This window comes from Mangifera indica, chromosome 12, assembly GCF_011075055.1.
Source record: "Mangifera indica cultivar Alphonso chromosome 12, CATAS_Mindica_2.1, whole genome shotgun sequence".
Classification (NCBI taxonomy): domain Eukaryota; kingdom Viridiplantae; phylum Streptophyta; class Magnoliopsida; order Sapindales; family Anacardiaceae; genus Mangifera; species Mangifera indica.
The window spans coordinates 14,900,275-14,918,019 of record NC_058148.1 but is presented as its reverse complement, the minus strand read 5'-3'; the positions used below and the strand labels follow the sequence as shown (position 1 = coordinate 14,918,019).

The 17,745-nt window shown below is 32.7% G+C and overlaps 2 protein-coding genes, 1 long non-coding RNA gene and 1 pseudogene across 3 annotated transcripts; all 4 read left to right on the top strand.

Moving 5' to 3' along the window:
- The first annotated feature begins 630 nt into the window (after nt 1–630).
- LOC123192799 lies at nt 631–4,755 on the top strand (annotated as a pseudogene).
- Nucleotides 4,756–7,013: 2,258 nt separating this feature from the next.
- Nucleotides 7,014–7,529, top strand: LOC123192121 (uncharacterized protein At4g18257-like). Its single transcript, XM_044604576.1, has 2 exons — nt 7,014–7,291; nt 7,442–7,529. The coding sequence occupies exons 1-2, from the start codon at nt 7,014–7,016 to the stop codon at nt 7,527–7,529; spliced, it is 366 nt and encodes a 121-aa protein (XP_044460511.1).
- Nucleotides 7,530–10,715: 3,186 nt separating this feature from the next.
- Nucleotides 10,716–12,340, top strand: LOC123192810. Its single transcript, XR_006496938.1, has 2 exons — nt 10,716–11,390; nt 11,895–12,340. It is a non-coding gene; the product is annotated as an uncharacterized LOC123192810 (long non-coding RNA).
- A 1,481-nt stretch (nt 12,341–13,821) lies between these two features.
- On the top strand, nt 13,822–17,745 carry LOC123192120 ((-)-alpha-terpineol synthase-like). The gene is given in 7 exon segments (XM_044604575.1): nt 13,822–13,994; nt 14,080–14,322; nt 14,799–14,926; nt 15,930–16,148; nt 16,230–16,368; nt 17,075–17,323; nt 17,431–17,745. Coding segments are annotated over 7 exon segments (1,458 nt in total). The 5' UTR covers nt 13,822–13,829.

The following is a 17,745-nucleotide window of genomic DNA, read 5'->3' as shown; positions in this document are numbered from 1 at the left end:
TTTGTCCACTTCCATTTTCTTAATGAGATGACCAACTTTTCTTCCCATCTTCATCATGGTGCCTGGAATAATATGATGTGTTGAACCAATCCACAATTTAGTTCTCTCTAGAGTTCAGTAGTAGATATCTTCATTTTTGATAAATCTCCAATCTATAGCACATGAATTTATATTTATCTCATCTTAGACTTATTATTAATTGGTGTTAGGGTGAGGCTCATATGCTTCCACTATTTACAGATAATTATTTAATTTCCAACTCAATCCATTCATATTAATATGGGTGAATTTAATCCAAATTGGTTTGAATCAAATTCTCGTTTGTCTATCCTATCATACTATTTATTCAGTTGACAATATTGTTGATGATATTGTTTACTCAAAAAATTGATTAAAAATTAAATATGAAATATGGGATTGCATCTAGATGACATGCATGTATCACATGTAAAACAAAAAACAGTTGTGGTACAGATTCTGAAGTCTATCAGTTAGTTAACAGTTAAGTATTTGACTATTGAACACGGATTTCCCGTTCGGGAAAATTTAAAAAAATTTGTATATATGATCAGCAGGTTGCCTCGTCTCTGTTAAATTATTCTATATAAAGAGCCACATTGATGAGTTCAATCCCAAGCAATTTAAAAAACTAGAACCTTCTTAATAATGGCTCTTAATTATCAGCTCGCTTCAATGAGTGCTGCATCCACTCATAGAGACAAATGCAATGGTGCAGCCAAACTCTCAGATGAAGCCATTGTTAGGCGATCAGCCAATTACCAACCTACCATTTGGGGAGATGATTTTGTTCAATCACTGAAGAGCCACGTGGTTGGTAGCGTATAATTATAAAACTACAGTAGTAATTTTAGAGTTTTACTATGGCCTGTAATTATAATTTGTGTATATCGTGTAGGAGAAATCATCTGAAGAACGGGCTGAAAAGCTGAAGGAAGAAGTGAGGCTGATGCTTGATACTGCGGTAGATTCTGTACAGCAGCTGGAGCTCATTGATGTCTTACAAAGACTTGGATTATCTTATCAGTTTGAAGATGAGATCAAGAGAATTCTTGATAGGGTCTACAAGAACAAGCATAAACAAGTTAGTTTATATGCGGTAGCTCTGGAGTTTAGACTCCTAAGACAACATTACTATGATGTTTCTGCAGGTAATTCAGAGCCTATAAAGGAAATTAAGTTGGACAGGGCAATGCGTATTTGAATAATTAACTACTGTGGAAGCGGTAAGTATCCATGTTGGGAATTAAGTTGGGTGTGATTATATAAAGTGTGAGGGAAAGTCATACCTCTTGACACTAGTCTGTCGTTTAGGAATTTTGAACTTTGGTAAAATCTTATCCTATCATTTAGGACTTAACGGTTATTGAGTTTGTTATGAATGGTGTTAGATTGGTGGTGAATTAGGTAAATTTTCGGTATTAGCAACCCAATAGCTTTAATATGACTCTAATAATAACTTTATTCTAACAACTTTACTGTTCGAGTTCGTATCACATACAATAATACTGATTCTGAGAGACATTCTAGGTAACATTGAAATTGCGTCTTCTTTTTGCAGAAGTTTTCAGTAGTTTTAGTGATGAGAAGGGAAGCTTCCATTCATGTGATAGTGATGATTGCAAAAGAATTTTATCTCTGTATGAAGCTGCTTTTCTATTGAAAGAGGAAGAGAGTAAAATGTTCCATTCTGTCAGAAATTTTGCTGTCTCATAACTGAAGGATTATATCAAGGATAAGGTAGGTGAAGATGAATATATTTCCAAATTAATGAAGCATGCATTGGAGCTTCCACTGCACTGGAGGGCGCCAAGGATGGAGGCTAGGTGGTTTATCGATGTATATGAGACGAGATATGACTTCAACCCCATCTTGCTTGAGCTTGCTAAACTCCATTTCGATACATTGCAAGTAACGCACCAGCAAGATCTTAAATATGTGTCAAGGTAAGTGGCTAAACTGTTTATATATGCCAATTTGAGACCTAATTATGCAGTGACAAAGAGCATCGTACTTGATGGAGCTTACATTTTCACGTTGATATTTTGGAAATAAGTGGATATTAATCGGCAAATCTCACTCGGAACAAGTATGAGAGATGCATTAGGTGAACAACCTGTAGTATTAGGCAAGAATAAGACAAGACTAGTAAGATAATATGTGATTGAGTATGTATCCAAAATGAACAATACTTTGATGCTGATGGGCTAGGTAAGGTCAAAAAAGACAAATCCAACAAAATTTTGCATTTTGGTGGGTTGTGCTAGCCTATGACACAATTTTAACAGACTTTTTTATCGGTTGGCATATAAAAATATATTTTGTATGTTTTAGAATTTTTTTGAGTCATGTCATGCCAACTTGTAGTTCTTCTAAAGACATTTCGACATAACTTGTTATGTTTATAGGCCTTGCTTGAAAAGAATAGGGTAACCTCAACACAACCCACCGCTAAATTTAGTCAACTAATAGGACCAGTATCTTGAGAAATAGTCTTTGATCAACAAAGCTCAAAAGAACTATTCGCTATACAAGTGCATCTCACATTGCATAATTGGTTAAATAAATTGTGAATTTATACATTGTCAATATGTGCTTTGAGTTACAAACTTTAGAAGTAAAATCATGATGAACTGTATATTTAAAGTGTAATGGGTTAGGCAAATTGTGATAAACTATGTCTAAAGCACACTAAGTCATACCGTTAGACCAAGATCTTGTGCAATGGTCTTATATTGACAAAGCATCAAAAACAAAACATGACAAATTGTGTGTCTAAATCAGAAATACCTTGACAGTGTAAACCAGGACATTACAATATTTATTTTCTCCCACCATTTCTTACATTGATATAACTATGTTTATTGTCCCATAAAGCTGGTGGAGGAATACAGGTCATGGAGAGAAGCTAAGTTTTGCACGGGACAGATTGCTGGTGAATTTCTTCTGGACTTTGGGGCTAAAACCCGAGGCCCGGTTTGGATACTTCAGAAGGATGTTGACGAAGGCGGCTGTTCTGATAACAACAATTGACGATGTTTATGACGTTTATGGTACAATGGACGAACTGGAACTCTTCACAGATGCCATTGAAAGGTTAGAGATTCATATATATTTAGCCCAACAGTTTGATATTGCAGACATGAATTTCACTCAAATTTGCTCTGTAATTTAGATGGGACGTCAATGCAATGGAGCAGCTTCCAGAGTATATGAAGATTTGTTATCTTGTTCTCCTCAATTTCGTAAACGACATGGCTTTGCATGTTCTCAAAGTGCACGGAGTTGACATTATTCCTTGCCTTAAGAAAGCGGTAATTCAACCCATCCTGCCAAAGCACGAGATATTATGTGTATGAGTATCTCACAAAGTTTGGGAATAATATAAGAAAAATTGGTTTGTCAAGTCGCTTTTTAAGTTGTAAAATTGCGAACAATATCTTGATTGGGAGTTAGGATAGAGTTGGATTTGAACTGAACTGACTCAATCTTAAAAACTAGTTTGGTTTAATTTGATTTAGTTTGAATTCATTTAGATTGAACTTGAGATAAATTTAAGTTATAGGGAGTGCAGTTTATAAGTCAGGTAATAAATCAATTTGGTTTTAGTTTAACTCACAGTTTGATTTTAGTCATATTTAATAATTGTCAAAATGATGTTATTTTACCTATTATTGGGTAAAACAAGGTCTTTTTATCATTGAGCTGAGAATTCAAACCGTAAAATCAAGTTGAGTTACAAACTTCAACTTTTGGGATTGAGTTAAACTCAAACAACTCTTATTTTTAACTCAACAAACTCTTATTAATTTCATTTTTATTCGAACCTAGCTCAAACCAAACTCTTAAAACCATGACAAACTATGCTTATAAAGCGATCAAGATCTTAATGGGCCAAGTTCCTTGACCAACATGTCACGTTTACAAAATTTTCATGTCATGATTTCTTAAGTTATTCGTGTAATTAATATTATTGCGAATTGATTCAGTGGACAGATTTATGTAAAAGCTATCAATTGGAGGCAAAATGGTACCATGGCGGACACATCCCGACCCTTGCAGAATACATGAACAATGCATGGATTTCCATATCAGGTCCTGTGCTTCTAGTGCATGCTTATTTTCTCGATACAGATCCACTTACAAAGGAGGCCATAGAATGCTTGGCAGAATATAGCAATATAATCCGTTGGTCATCAATGCTTTTAAGACTTGCAGACGACTTAGGAACGTCATCGGTGAGCTGAGTAACACCACAACCTCTGCAATTGATTTTAAGCAAAAACAGTAGTTTCCAGTTTATATGATAAACTGTAATTTTCTTTTCATGATGTTTGTGATTCAGGACGAATTGGAAAGAGGAGATGTCCCGAAATCTATACAATGTTACATGCATGAAACTGGAGCGTCCCAGGAGGATGGTCGACAACACATAGGAGAGATGATTGCTGCGACATGGATGAAGATGAACAGAGATCGGCTTGAAAATCCTCACTTGTCGACAACTTTCATTGACATTGCAATGAATCTGGGCAGAATGGCCCAGTGCGTGTACCAGCATGGAGATGGTTTTGGGATTGAAGTTGGTCAGACCAGAGATAATGTATTATCTGTACTAGTAAATCCTATTCAGATTCAATCTGTTGACAGCAGTGAATGATGCTAAATGACACAAAGAGAATGTAAAATCAATAAAACTATATGGAAAATTAATAAAACAAAGTGTATAAATGAGTATAAATTTATATACAAACGATAACTTATTATTATATGATTGTGTGACTTTGAATTAGAGATAAAATAATATTTAATCATATGTATTATCATTTATGTATAAATTTGTGTTCATTCATTAGGCACGTAATATTACTAATATAAAATACCCAATAGAGCTTGAAAGTTCTTAGTCGGGATTGATTAATTTTTCTATAGGGGAATGGTAGCTATGAGCAAACTGGATCCGAATATGAGAAATTGAAATTTTTATCTTTTTTTTGACCGTGTATACATATATAACACCCATTTGAAAGTCTAAACAAAAATAACATAATAGTATTTTATTTTTCCAAAATACCCTTGTTGATGTAACTCCTACATGTAGAAAGAGAAAATTTTTTTCTTCAGTCTTCCAATGAGGAAGGAATCTCTGCAACATGGGAAAAACACTTCTTCAATAGAGAACACATGTGATTGAACAATAAAATCCATAAGAAAGCCATTATAAAGCTCATATGTTATGTGTTTTCTTTATGAATAATTGAAAATCAAATGATGTATGGTTGATTCATGTGAAATTTAATTTTGTTGTGATTTTATGTTGTTAGATTATTTAATGTTGTTATTTAATATTGTTTTCATTATTTAAAGTTGTTATATTGTTGTTTAATGTTGTATTGATGGTCAAAAAATATAAAAATTATGATATGAAAATTTTTCGCCAACCCGGGTTAGCGTCGCCAGCCTAGAGCTTGACTTCACCAACACCCAAACTAAAATTAAATAAAACCAAAATAAATATAAATATATATATTTATATAAAAATTAAATAAAACCAAAATAAAAAATTTATTTAAATAAAAAATAAAGGGGTTGGAGATACGCCAACCCCTTAATTTTTTTTTATACAAAGGGGTTGGCCCTTTAATTTACATTAAGGGGTTGGCGCCAACCCCTTCAACCCCTTTAAGTAAATTTTAGGTCAACCCCCAAATTTGTGTTGTTAACCCCCCTTTCAAAATAATCTTTTCAACCAAAATCAGTTTCTTGAGTTTACAATTTTTGTATTTGATCTAAAAATTTAAACTCAACAATTTTAAATTCACTTGATTTTATCTAACACATGTATATAAATCTTGTTTCAAATATTGATACTAAATATTTATATATGTTCTCTCTTTATAGTGCATTAAAAGGAAATAATACTGTAAACTTTGTTTTGGTTTCTCAAGGTTGAAAATAAGGGTAATTTAAACATCCTATCATATAAAGTGATAAAAATATTTAGAGTGTAAAAAGTATGATATAAATGCATACATGAACCCAAATATGGGTAAAAATTTCAATTTCCCTCTTATACTCTTTTCATTTTCCTGTTACCTGTACCTCGTCTTCCTTTTAACCAACAAAATCTGACGATTTGACTTCCAAATGAATCCCAAGCGTCAACATCACTATTTCATCATTTCTTTCTTACACTTCTCTTTTAAGTTTCTGAGACAGAATTTTGCTAGTTTGATAAAGAAATTGTAAAATTAATCTTCTAAGGATGAACCGCAACTGTAAAGGGGTGTCAATAACATTTGCCCAACTCTCGATTTCCAAACCAAACTGCATGTCGTTTTACTCAGCACGGCGGAGAAAAGACATTACGAGAAAGAAGATTTAGCAGCAGCAAGAGCAGCACTCATACATAACACCACCAAAGAGAATGTAAAATAGCCTATAGTGCTTGAAAGTTGTGATACAGTTTTAATTAGTTCGTTTGATTGGGGAATGGTGCTTACAGGCAAACCCGATTCGAATCTCCTTTTATTTTCCTTTCACCCATATCCTTTCTTTTTTAAGTCAACAAACCCTAGCCATCATCTGCAGTGATAATATGACTTTCAAATGTGCTCTAGGCATCAATATCCTTATTTCCAACTCATTTTCTCAATAATTTCGTCGATTTTTGCTGACACAAAATTTTCCCTGTTTAATAAAGAAATTGTAAAATTAATCTTTTTTAAACTACCAAATAGGCAAGTATAGATCCCTGAAAAGGGCATTGGACGAGGTTTGGGATGTGTTGCTCATCCCTACTCTAGGATAAAAGTCCTCGTAGTGTTGCTTAGCTTTTTTTAAAATCTTGCAAAAACAAACGCATTGGCCTTTTCTTAAAAGAAATTACGAGAAAGAAGATTTAGCAGCAGGAGCAGGAGCAGCACTAATAAATCAATTTCAATCCACAATTGTCCGAATCAATTAAAGCTTCAATAGCCAAATTGGGGTCATTAATGGCGGAAGAACAAGAGAGAAAGAAGATGGTTGTGGTTGAATTGCTGGGACGGCTTACGAAATCATCAATCATGACCAAGAAACAACGCTCAATCGAAGGAGTGGGTCCATCTTCTATCTTAGAACTCAAGGCCCAGCTCTATAAATCCCAGGAAGAATCCAAAATATCGGGAGAACTGAACGGTCCTGATATTGAGTTCCACCACGCCAAGAAGAAGATTACCTCACTTGATTCCTTCTCCTCCAAGAACTCCGGCGTCGAATTCCGCGCTCTCAAGTGCCTTCCTTGGCCCTTTCTGGGTTTTCATTGAATTGTTTATAATATTAGCTCAATTTCGGGCTTCAAAAGTTTACCTCTTGTGATTACACGTGCAACTTGGGATGTCCATTATTGTACTAATGGTTGTTTCATTGTGTATAAATGAAGGGACAAGCTTGAGTTGAGAGCGGTGAAGGATGGGTTGGCAAGCTATGCGGCCTCATACCTGAAGGAGTATATCAAGGGAGGAAGGTGAAGATGAATATTTTCCGGGATTACTGAAGTATGCACTGGAGCTTCAATCGCATTTAGAGGTGTTAGTGGGTTGGAGCAATCCGAAAAATCCTTAAGACCCACAACACGATCCAATAAATATAAGAGTGTCTCAGGGTGGACTCCTAACAAGTCAACCTAAAGGCCTTTGGCGTCATTAATTTTAATAAAAAATTTTTTTTATTAAATAATTATTTTAAATCATATTTTCTAACAAAAGAAAATATATAAAGAAATTAAATTATGATAAATTTATTTATAATAGATAAGTTGAGTTCCTATGATTAATCTTACCAATGCAAAATCCAAAATTTAAGTTGTTTAACTTTTATTTATAATAGATGAATGAAGTGAGTGATTGTATTCTTTTAGATGTGACATATTTTTGTATTTGACAAAAAATTTTATATCTAAAAGAATAAAATCATTTACTTTCTTCATCCATCATAAATAAAAGTTCAAAATCATGTTTCAACTAAATTAAAATTTTATTTATTTTATACATATGAGATTAGTGTAAAGAATTTTTTGAAGTCTAAAATTTTCATATTTTCTTAATATTTTTAATTTTTTATATTATATTTTTAATTAATTATTTAATTATTATGTAAATAGTGCATAAGTTGAGCTGCCATGTGAGCTAGCCCCATGGCATAGCGTGGCATGACTTGCTATAGTAGCGGTTCATGCCATTTTTTTGTGCTTTGGGTTTGGCTAGTCTAATCCAATCGACATGTCTAACTACATTTGAGTTTGTCTACAGTGTTTGCACATTGTTGTAGAATTAATCTACTTCCGATTTTTTTCCCATCAAGCATGTGACTCTCTCACTTTGATGTTTTGATGCTCCTACTCCACATGCACTCTCAATAACATTTGTCATAGTATCAAAACATATTAAATTCATTTTAGCTTTGATCAATTTATAATATTTTGATGAATGAAAAATAATGATTGATTGACAAAATTGCAACAAAAACGGAAACTAAATTTTATACACATAAATATTGATTGTAGATCGAAAGAGTTTGTGAATGACAAATTGATAAGAGAGTGTGAGATTGAGAAGAATGAGAAATTGAAAGAATTAGTGTATGAATTGGGGGAGGGAAGTGGGTTTATATAAAAAAAATTGTAAAAAATAATTAAAGAAGAGTTTTTTGGTCAAGCCAATGGCTACTGGTCTGGCCAAAATGGCTTTTGTAGGTGTAGAACAACAAATTTTACGAAATTTTTAATTTTTTTTAAAAGTGTTAAAGTATCAAATTGGCCCATAGGCCTGAAGTCTAGACCTGCAACATGGCTCGGATAGCCCGTGGCTGTGCCACGCTGAAAAGAAAGGGTTTGGGTCAGCCTATACCCTCTGTCACATATTGTATGATTAAAATCAATATATTATTTAACCTTAGTAACAAGTGATTTATGTTAAATTTAACATTTTATAAAATAATAATGTGTGATTAAAATTAATAGACTATTTAATCTCACTAACATATTATTTACATTGAATTTAATGTTTTATAAAATAATATCGAATGATTAAAATTAATATACTATTTATATTAGTAACACGGGATTTAGGTGGAAGTCAATTTTTAACTAAATATTAATGTGATTAAAATTAATATATTATTTAATCTCATTAACATATTATTTACATTGAATTCAATATTTTATAAAATAATATCGTGTGAGTAAAATTAATATATTATTTAATTTTAGTGACATGTGATTTTCGTTGGGACTGAATTAAATTAATCAATTTAGGCGCTGTCACAAAAAGTAAATGAAATGAAATGGTAGTTGAATATAAAGGTTTTCAAGTGAGACTTTTCGCTCCACTTATTATAAATAATATTTCTCATTTCATTTCTCATCATATTTTAATATCTTTACATGTTTTCCATTGTTTTGAAAACTAGTTCGAACCAACTTGTTCAACCAATTAAACAGAAAGCTGACTTTAAGTATAGTCCGATTAACATTAAAAAATAATTTATTTATTAACTGGATCAAATTTGATCAAAATCAATGAATTAGTCAAAACTGACAGAATCTTGTTTGAGTAATTTTTAAGATATTTTTAAAATTTTAATTATTTTTTAGTAATTTAATTATTTAAAATTAGACTAGATGAATTTTTAAAGGTGTATAAAAAAACATAAATTCAAAAATAAAATGAAAAATATATATATATATCTCATTATGTTTTTTTTCCTATATCATGAGATAGAAATTTTTTTTTCATTTAATTGTTTTAGTGAAATCAGATGAATAATTTATTTATTTTGTTTTAAAAATATGGTAGTTTAATAATTTAAACTGAATTTCGCGAAAATTAGATACCTTTAATATTAAAATATTAAAGTTTAGTGCTATAAAGAAGTTAATTTAAAAGTTCTACCACTTAAAAAAATTCATTCCCTTCAATAAACTGTTGACATTAGTAGATCGAAAGCACAAGCTGACGCTGGGTGACACTAAGGGAGTTTTATAAAAATTATTTTGATAATTTATCTTCCATTATTTATATTATTTTATCTAATTTATTATAATAAAAAATGACGATAATATTTTATTATAAATATTGATGTGATAAGTAATATAGGTGGTAATCTGATTATTACATTTACGAATCTTGATTTTATTATAATTATATTATTATTTACTAATTTTTGAATAAAAATAATTTTATTTTCAATTAATATGACAAATAACATAAAAATATTTTAGAATAATTATATTCAAAGGTATTTAAGTAAAATAATATATTAGAATTTTTTTATTATTTCTAACCAAGTACAATAATTATTTATACTTACTAATTTTATCAAATATAGTATTAATTTATACCTAATAATTTTCAAGATAATTTATTTTTAAAGTAATTTACTAATTTTAATAATAAAATACTATTCAAATTAAACACCCCTAAAAAACATGTAAAATACACCTAGTGCTTGAAAGTTGTGATACACGTTTGATTGACTGATTGGGGAATGGTACCAATGAACAAATCCCATTTAATTTTGCTCCAATTTGGGTATATTTTTATTATTTTTTAAATTATAATGTAATATTAAATTAACACAAATTTAAAAAAAATTTTTAATATCGAAATTGTATAAAACTTTTATATTTCTTTATTCTTTGACACACATCCCTTCTTCGGTTAAATCGACAAACCCTTGAGTATTCTCCCAATGATTTTATGGATTCTTGCTGAGCCTTCTCTTTTAAGTTCTGACACAAAATTTTTTCTGTTTAATAAAGAAATTCTATAATTAATCTTCTAAAGATGAACTGCAACTGTAAAGGGGTATTTATGACATTATTCAAAGATACAGAACTTTCTAGTAAATTTTTTTAATATTAGGAGTGTCAACAATAGTTACCCAACTCCGGTTTCCAATCCAAACTGCGTGTCGTTTTACACACTACGGCGAAGAAGAGAAATTACGGGAAAGAAGATCTAGCAGCAGCAGCAAGGGCAGCACTTATCAAGCAATTTCAATCCCCAATTGTCCGAATCAATTAAAGCTTCAATAGTGAAATTGGATCATTAATGGCGGAAGAACAAGAGAGAAAGAAGAGGGTTGTGGTTGAATCGCTGGGATGGCTTACGGAATCATCGCTCATGCCCAAGAAACAACGCTCAATCGAAGTAGTGGGTCCATCTTTTATCTTATAAGTCAGGGCCGACCTCCATAAATCCCAGGAAGAATCCAAAAAATCCAAAGAATTGAACAGTCAGGATGTCGAGTTTCGCCGCGCCAAGAAGAAGATTACCTCACGTGATGCTTTTCTCCTCCAGGAACTCCGGCGTCGAAGCCCATGCTCTCAAGTACCTTCCTTTTCCCTTTCTGGGTTTTCGTTGAATTGTTTAGATTAGCTCAATTTCAGGCTTCTAAATATTAACTCTTTTGCTTAGACGTGCAACTTGGGATGTATAATGTTGTACAAATTTTTGTTTCTTTGTGTATAAATGTAGGGGGCAAACTTGTCCCTTGGTGTTCAGGAAGGTTAGGCCACCAACTAGGAAGCTTAAAACTACATACAAGGCAACGAGGCCGAACTTGTTTTTGTAACTCAAATCATTTGATAATCGAGGACTCCAGGACTATTAAGACGAATTTTTGGTAGTTGTCTTGCCACTTATTTTCTTCAATGGATACCTTTTTTTGTTGAGAATATTAGGTTATAAGACTGAGTGAACCTTTTTTGCTTTTTTGCATTTCGAAATTTATGTTTTGCTTACCATCAATGTTCTTCTATGGGATGTTACTGTTTATCAGGTATTTTGTCATTAAAGTAGATTTCTGATGACTTTGCTATCTTCTCGAATCAGGCTTAACGTCATGGGTGGGATGAATTTTGCTGAGAGTGAGAGTGAGAATGAGAGTGCCTTGGATTGACCCAATTGCATCAACCATTCAGAATCAAGTAGTTGGTTCGACTGTTTGACGATGGTACTTGGAACAAATGGGGGAATTCTGTGTTTTAGCTTTTAGGCACTCGTTTGGTCGCACTATTGAGCTCTAATATGATCCACCTCCGTCATCCTGTTACTTTTTTTTATTTTATCCAGTAATTTTTTGAATTTTAGGTACAAAACTATTAAAGGCCTTGGTATTCTGGTGTTCAACCAGTTCCCAAAGTGCTAATTCTTTTAAGTTGTAAAAGGTTCTTTCTAACAATGGACTGGCTGTGAGAATCATCCATTAAACTGGCACCTAAAGGTGGATTCGAATCGAGTTTTAATAAAGATCAATTGGAGCTCAGTTCGAATTTATAAACCTTACAGTTTGCACTAGTGATGAAGTCCTTGCTGTGACATATTGCTTTTCTACAATCCAATTTTCTGTAACTTTTTTGCAACTACCAAAAGAAAAAATTAAGAATAATCAACAAGAAGAAAAGCAAAAGTTGTTTTTAGTATGGCAGTCCCATGTTCTCAAATTTTGTTTTCACTTGGTTGGCAGACACTTGCATGCGATTCAATGTTCATACATATCTTTATTCAAATTTACATTACTAAATTCTATTAGAGGGACATTGACTGCCTACCAAATCTGTGATTATCAGGTTTTTGTTCTCTTCAAAAACTACTCATTTTCATTATAATGCAAGAGCTGTCATTACTGCGACTTTCAATGTTTTAAATATATTATCATTTCATTGGATTAAAGCATTTAACATGTCTTAATCAGAATCTCCTTTCAAGATATCATCCTTCATCCTTTTTTAGTCTTTTTCTGCAATTTTTCTTTTGCATGGAAACACATGTTAATTTTGTGCTTTGAAGTTCTAAACATGGGTTTTTATGTGACTCTAGACTAGAGTCTAGTTAAATAATTTTGATTTTAAACAATGTTAAGTCCAGGTATTGTATGAGTATCTCTATATTGTTTAAAAATGATAATAGAAAAAAGAAATTAGTTAAATAATTTGTGAACTTTTAAATTGTAAAGACATATTTTAGATTATAAATTTCAAAAAATTTAAATATAAATAATGAATTATGCATATAACGTAGACAATTCAATAGGTTAAAAGGTAAAATTGATAAGGTAAACTAACTCATAACAACATTTTTGTGCGCTCAAAAGGATGTTGTTTTTGTCCACTTCCATTTTCTTAATGAGATGACCAACTTTTCTTCCCATCTTCATCATGGTGCCTGGAATAATATGATGTGTTGAACCAATCCACAATTTAGTTCTCTCTAGAGTTTAGTAGTAGATATCTTCATTTTTGATAAATCTCCAATCTATAGCACATGAATTTATATTTATCTCATCTTAGACTTATTATTAATTGGTGTTAGGGTGAGGCTCATATGCTTCCACTATTTACAGATCATTATTTAATTTCCAATTCAATCCATTCATATTAATATGGGTGAATTTAATCCAAATTGGTTTGAATCAAATTCTCGTTTGTCTATCCTATCATACTATTTATTCAGTTGACAATATTGTTGATGATATTTTTTACTCAAAAAATTAATTAAAAATTAAATATGAAATATGGGATTGCATCTAGATGACATGCATGTATCACATGTAAAACAAAAAACAGTTGTGGTACAGATTCTGAAGTCTATCAGTTAGTTAACAGTCAAGTATTTGACTATTGAACACGGATTTCCCGTTCGGGAAAATTTAAAAAAATATGTATATATGATCAGCAGGTTGCCTCGTCTCTGTTAAATTATTCTATATAAAGAGCCACATTGATGAGTTTAATCCCAAGCAATTTAAAAACACGAACCTTCTTAATAATGGCTCTTAATTATCAGCTCGCTTCAATGAGTGCTGCATCCACTCATAGAGACAAATGCAATGGTGCAGCCAAACTCTCAGATGAAGCCATTGTTAGGTGATCAGCCAATTACTAACCTACCATTTGGGGAGATGATTTTGTTCAATCACTGAAGAGCCATGTGGTTGGTAGCGTATAATTATAAAACTACAGTAGTAATTTTAGAGTTTTACTATGGCCTGTAATTATAATTTGTGTATATCGTGTAGGGAAAATCATCTGAGGAACGGGCTGAAAAGCTGAAGGAAGAAGTAAGGCTGATGCTTGATACTGCGGTAGATTCTGTACAGCAGCTGGAGCTCATTGATGTCTTACAAAGACTTGGATTATCTTATCAGTTTGAAGATGAGATCAAGAGAATTCTTGATAGGGTCTACAAGAACAAGCATAAACAAGATAGTTTATATGCGGTAACTCTGGAGTTTAGACTCCTAAGACAACATTACTATGATGTTTCAGCAGGTAATTAAAGCCTATAAAGGAAATTAAGTTGGACACGGTAAAGCATATTTAAATAATTATACAGGTGGGAACCGTAAAATATCCCACACTAAGAATTAAGTTGGGTATGAATATATAAAATGTGAGGAAAAATCTTATCCCTTAACACTAATTAAACACTAATGGATATATAAAGTGTATGGAACTTGCTCTCATGTCAGTATGTGTGGTTCTTGATAAAATCTCATCCCATCTAAGACCTAGTTGAGCCCAAGGTTTTATAGGGAATGAGACTCATGAACTTTGATAAAATCTTATCTTCTCATTTAAGACTTGGATGAGTTTATCTTATCGTCTAGGAATTTTGAACTTTGATAAAATCTCATTCTGTTATCTAGGATTTAAAGGTGGTTAAGTTTGTTATAAATAGTGTTAGACTAATCATGAATTAGGTAGATTTTTTGTGGTAGAGACCCAATAGCACTAGGAGGCTAGGTGGTTTATTGATGTATATGAGAGGAGACATGACTTCAACCCCATCTTGCTTGAGCTTGCTAAACTCCATTTCAATACGCTGCAAGCAACGCACCAACATGATCTTAAAAATGTGTCAAGGTAAGTGGCTAAAGTGTTTACATATAACGATTTGAGACCTAAGTACGCAGCAACAAAGAACATCGTACTTGATCTAGTTTACATTTTCATATTGATATTTTGGAAATAAATGGATCTTAATCGGCATATCTCACCTGGAGCAGGTGTGAGAAATGTGTATTGTGAAAATCCCACAATATTTTGTAATAATAATACAAAATTGGTCAAATAGTGCATGTGTCCAAAACAAACAATATATAATGATAGGAAAATAAAGTCAAAATAGGCAAATCCAACAAAATTGTGGGTTTTGGTGGGTCGTGCCTGCCTATGACACGACAAATTGTGTCTTAATGGGTCTTTTTGTAAGGCGGCCCATAAAAATATTTTTTTATTTTTTTAGAATTTTTGTGAGTTATATCATACTGATTTATAGGCCTTCCCATGACATCTTGACATAACCTATTATATGTACCGACCTTACCCAAAAAGAAGCAGGTTATCTCGACACAAAACACCTCCAAAACTAGTCAACCAATAGGACTAATATCTTGAGAAATATTCTTATATCAACAAAGCTCAAAAGAACTATTAAGTATGCATATACATCTTACATTGCATAACTGGTTAAATAACTTATGAATTCATAAATTGTCAAAATATGTTTTGAGTTGCAAACTTTAAAAATAAAATCATGATGAACTATGTATTTAAAATACAATGGGTCAAACAAACTATGATAGACTATATGTCTAAAACACACTGAGCTACGCCATTGGACCAAGATCTTGTGCAATGGTCCTACATCGACAAAGCACCAATGAGATGTTATGTATAGACAGTCCACATTGCAAGACTAGTTATGTATCTATGAGTTCATAAACTTTGCAAAACCCAAAAACAAAACGGGACAAATTGTGTGTCCAAATTGGCAGTATCTTGACGGTGTGAACCAGGACCTTACAATATTTATTCTCTCCACCACTTCTTACATTGATGTAACTATGTTTCTTGTCCCATAAAGCTGGTGGAGGAATACAGGTATTGGAGAGAAGCTAAGTTTTGCACGGGACAGGTTGCTGCTCCATTTCTTTTGGACTTTGGGGTTAGCCTCTGAGGCCCGGTTTGGATACTTCAGAAGGATGATGACGAAGGTGGATGCTCTAACAACAACAATTGAGGATGTTTATGACGTTTATGGTACAATGGACGAACTGGAGCTCTTCACAGATGTCATTGAAAGGTTAGTGGTTCATATATATATTTACCCGAACAGTTTGATATTGCAGACATAAATTTCACTCAAATTTGCTCTGTAATTTAGATGGGACGTCAATGCAATAGAGCAGCTTCCAGAGTATATGAAGATTTGTTATCTTGTTCTCCTCAATTTCGTAAACGACATGGCTTTGCATGCTCTCAAAGTGCACGGAGTTGACATTATTCCTTGTCTTAAGAAAGCGGTAATTCAACCCATCTTGACAAAACACAAGATATTATGTGTATGAGTACCTCACAAAGTTTGGGAATGATATATAAAAAAGATTGGTTCGTCAAATTGCCATTTGAGTTGTAAAACTGCAACCAATATTTTGACTGTGGGTTGGGGTAGGGTTGAACTCGAACTGCACTAGCTCAGTCTCAAAAGCTAGTTTGGTTTGATTCAATTTTATTTAGATTGAACTTGAGACAAACTTGAGATAGAGAGAGTCCAATTCATAATTCAAGCAATAACTTGATTTGGTTCGAGTTTGGTTCATGGGTTGGTTTGAGTCATGTTAAATAATTTTTAAAATGATGTCATTTTGTTCATTACTGGGTGAAACAATGTATTTTTGTTATTGAGCTGAGAACTCAAGCTATAATATCAAGCCATGCTACAAACTTCAACCTTAGAGTTTGAGTTGAACTCAAATTGCTCTTATTTTTTGCTCAACAAACTTGAGCTGTCCCATTTTTATTTGAACCAAACGTAGACTAGAAGGTGTTTATACTTGGCTCAATTTGTATCCATTGTCAGAACGCTTAAAACCATGACAAACCATGTTCATAAAGCGAACAAGATCTTAATGGGCGGAGTTCCTTGACCAACATTTTACATCTACAAAATTTTCATGTTATGATTTCTTTAGTTATTCATGTAATTAATATTATTGCGAATTGATTCAGTGGGCAGATTTATGGAAAAGCTATTTACTTGAGGCAAAATGGTATCATGGCGGACACATCCCAACCCTTGCAGAATACATGAACAATGCATGGATTTCTGTATCAGGTCCTTTGGGTCTACTGCATGCTTATTTTCTCGTTATAGATCCACTTACAAAGGAGGCCATAGAATGCTTGGAAGAATATGGCAATATAATCCGTTGGTCATCAATGCTTTTGAGACTTGCAGACGACTTAGGAACATCATCGGTGAGCTGAGTAACACCACAACCTCTGCAATTGATTTTAAGCAAAAACAGTAGTTTCCAGTTTATATGATAAACTGTAATTTTCTTTTCATGATGTTTGTGATTCAGGACGAATTGGAAAGAGGAGATGTCCCGAAATCTATACAATGTTACATGCATGAAACTGGAGCGCCCCAGGAGGATGGTCGACAACACATAGGAGAGATGATTGCTGCGACATGGATGAAGATGAACAGAGATCGGCTTGAAAATCCTTACTTGTCGAGAACTTTAATTGAAATTGCGATGAACCTGGGCAGAATGGCTCAGTGCATGTACCAGCATGGAGATGGGCATGGGATAGAAGTTGGTCAGACGAAAGATAATGTATTATCAGTACTTGTAAATCCCATTCAGGTTCAATCTGTTGACAGTACTGGATGA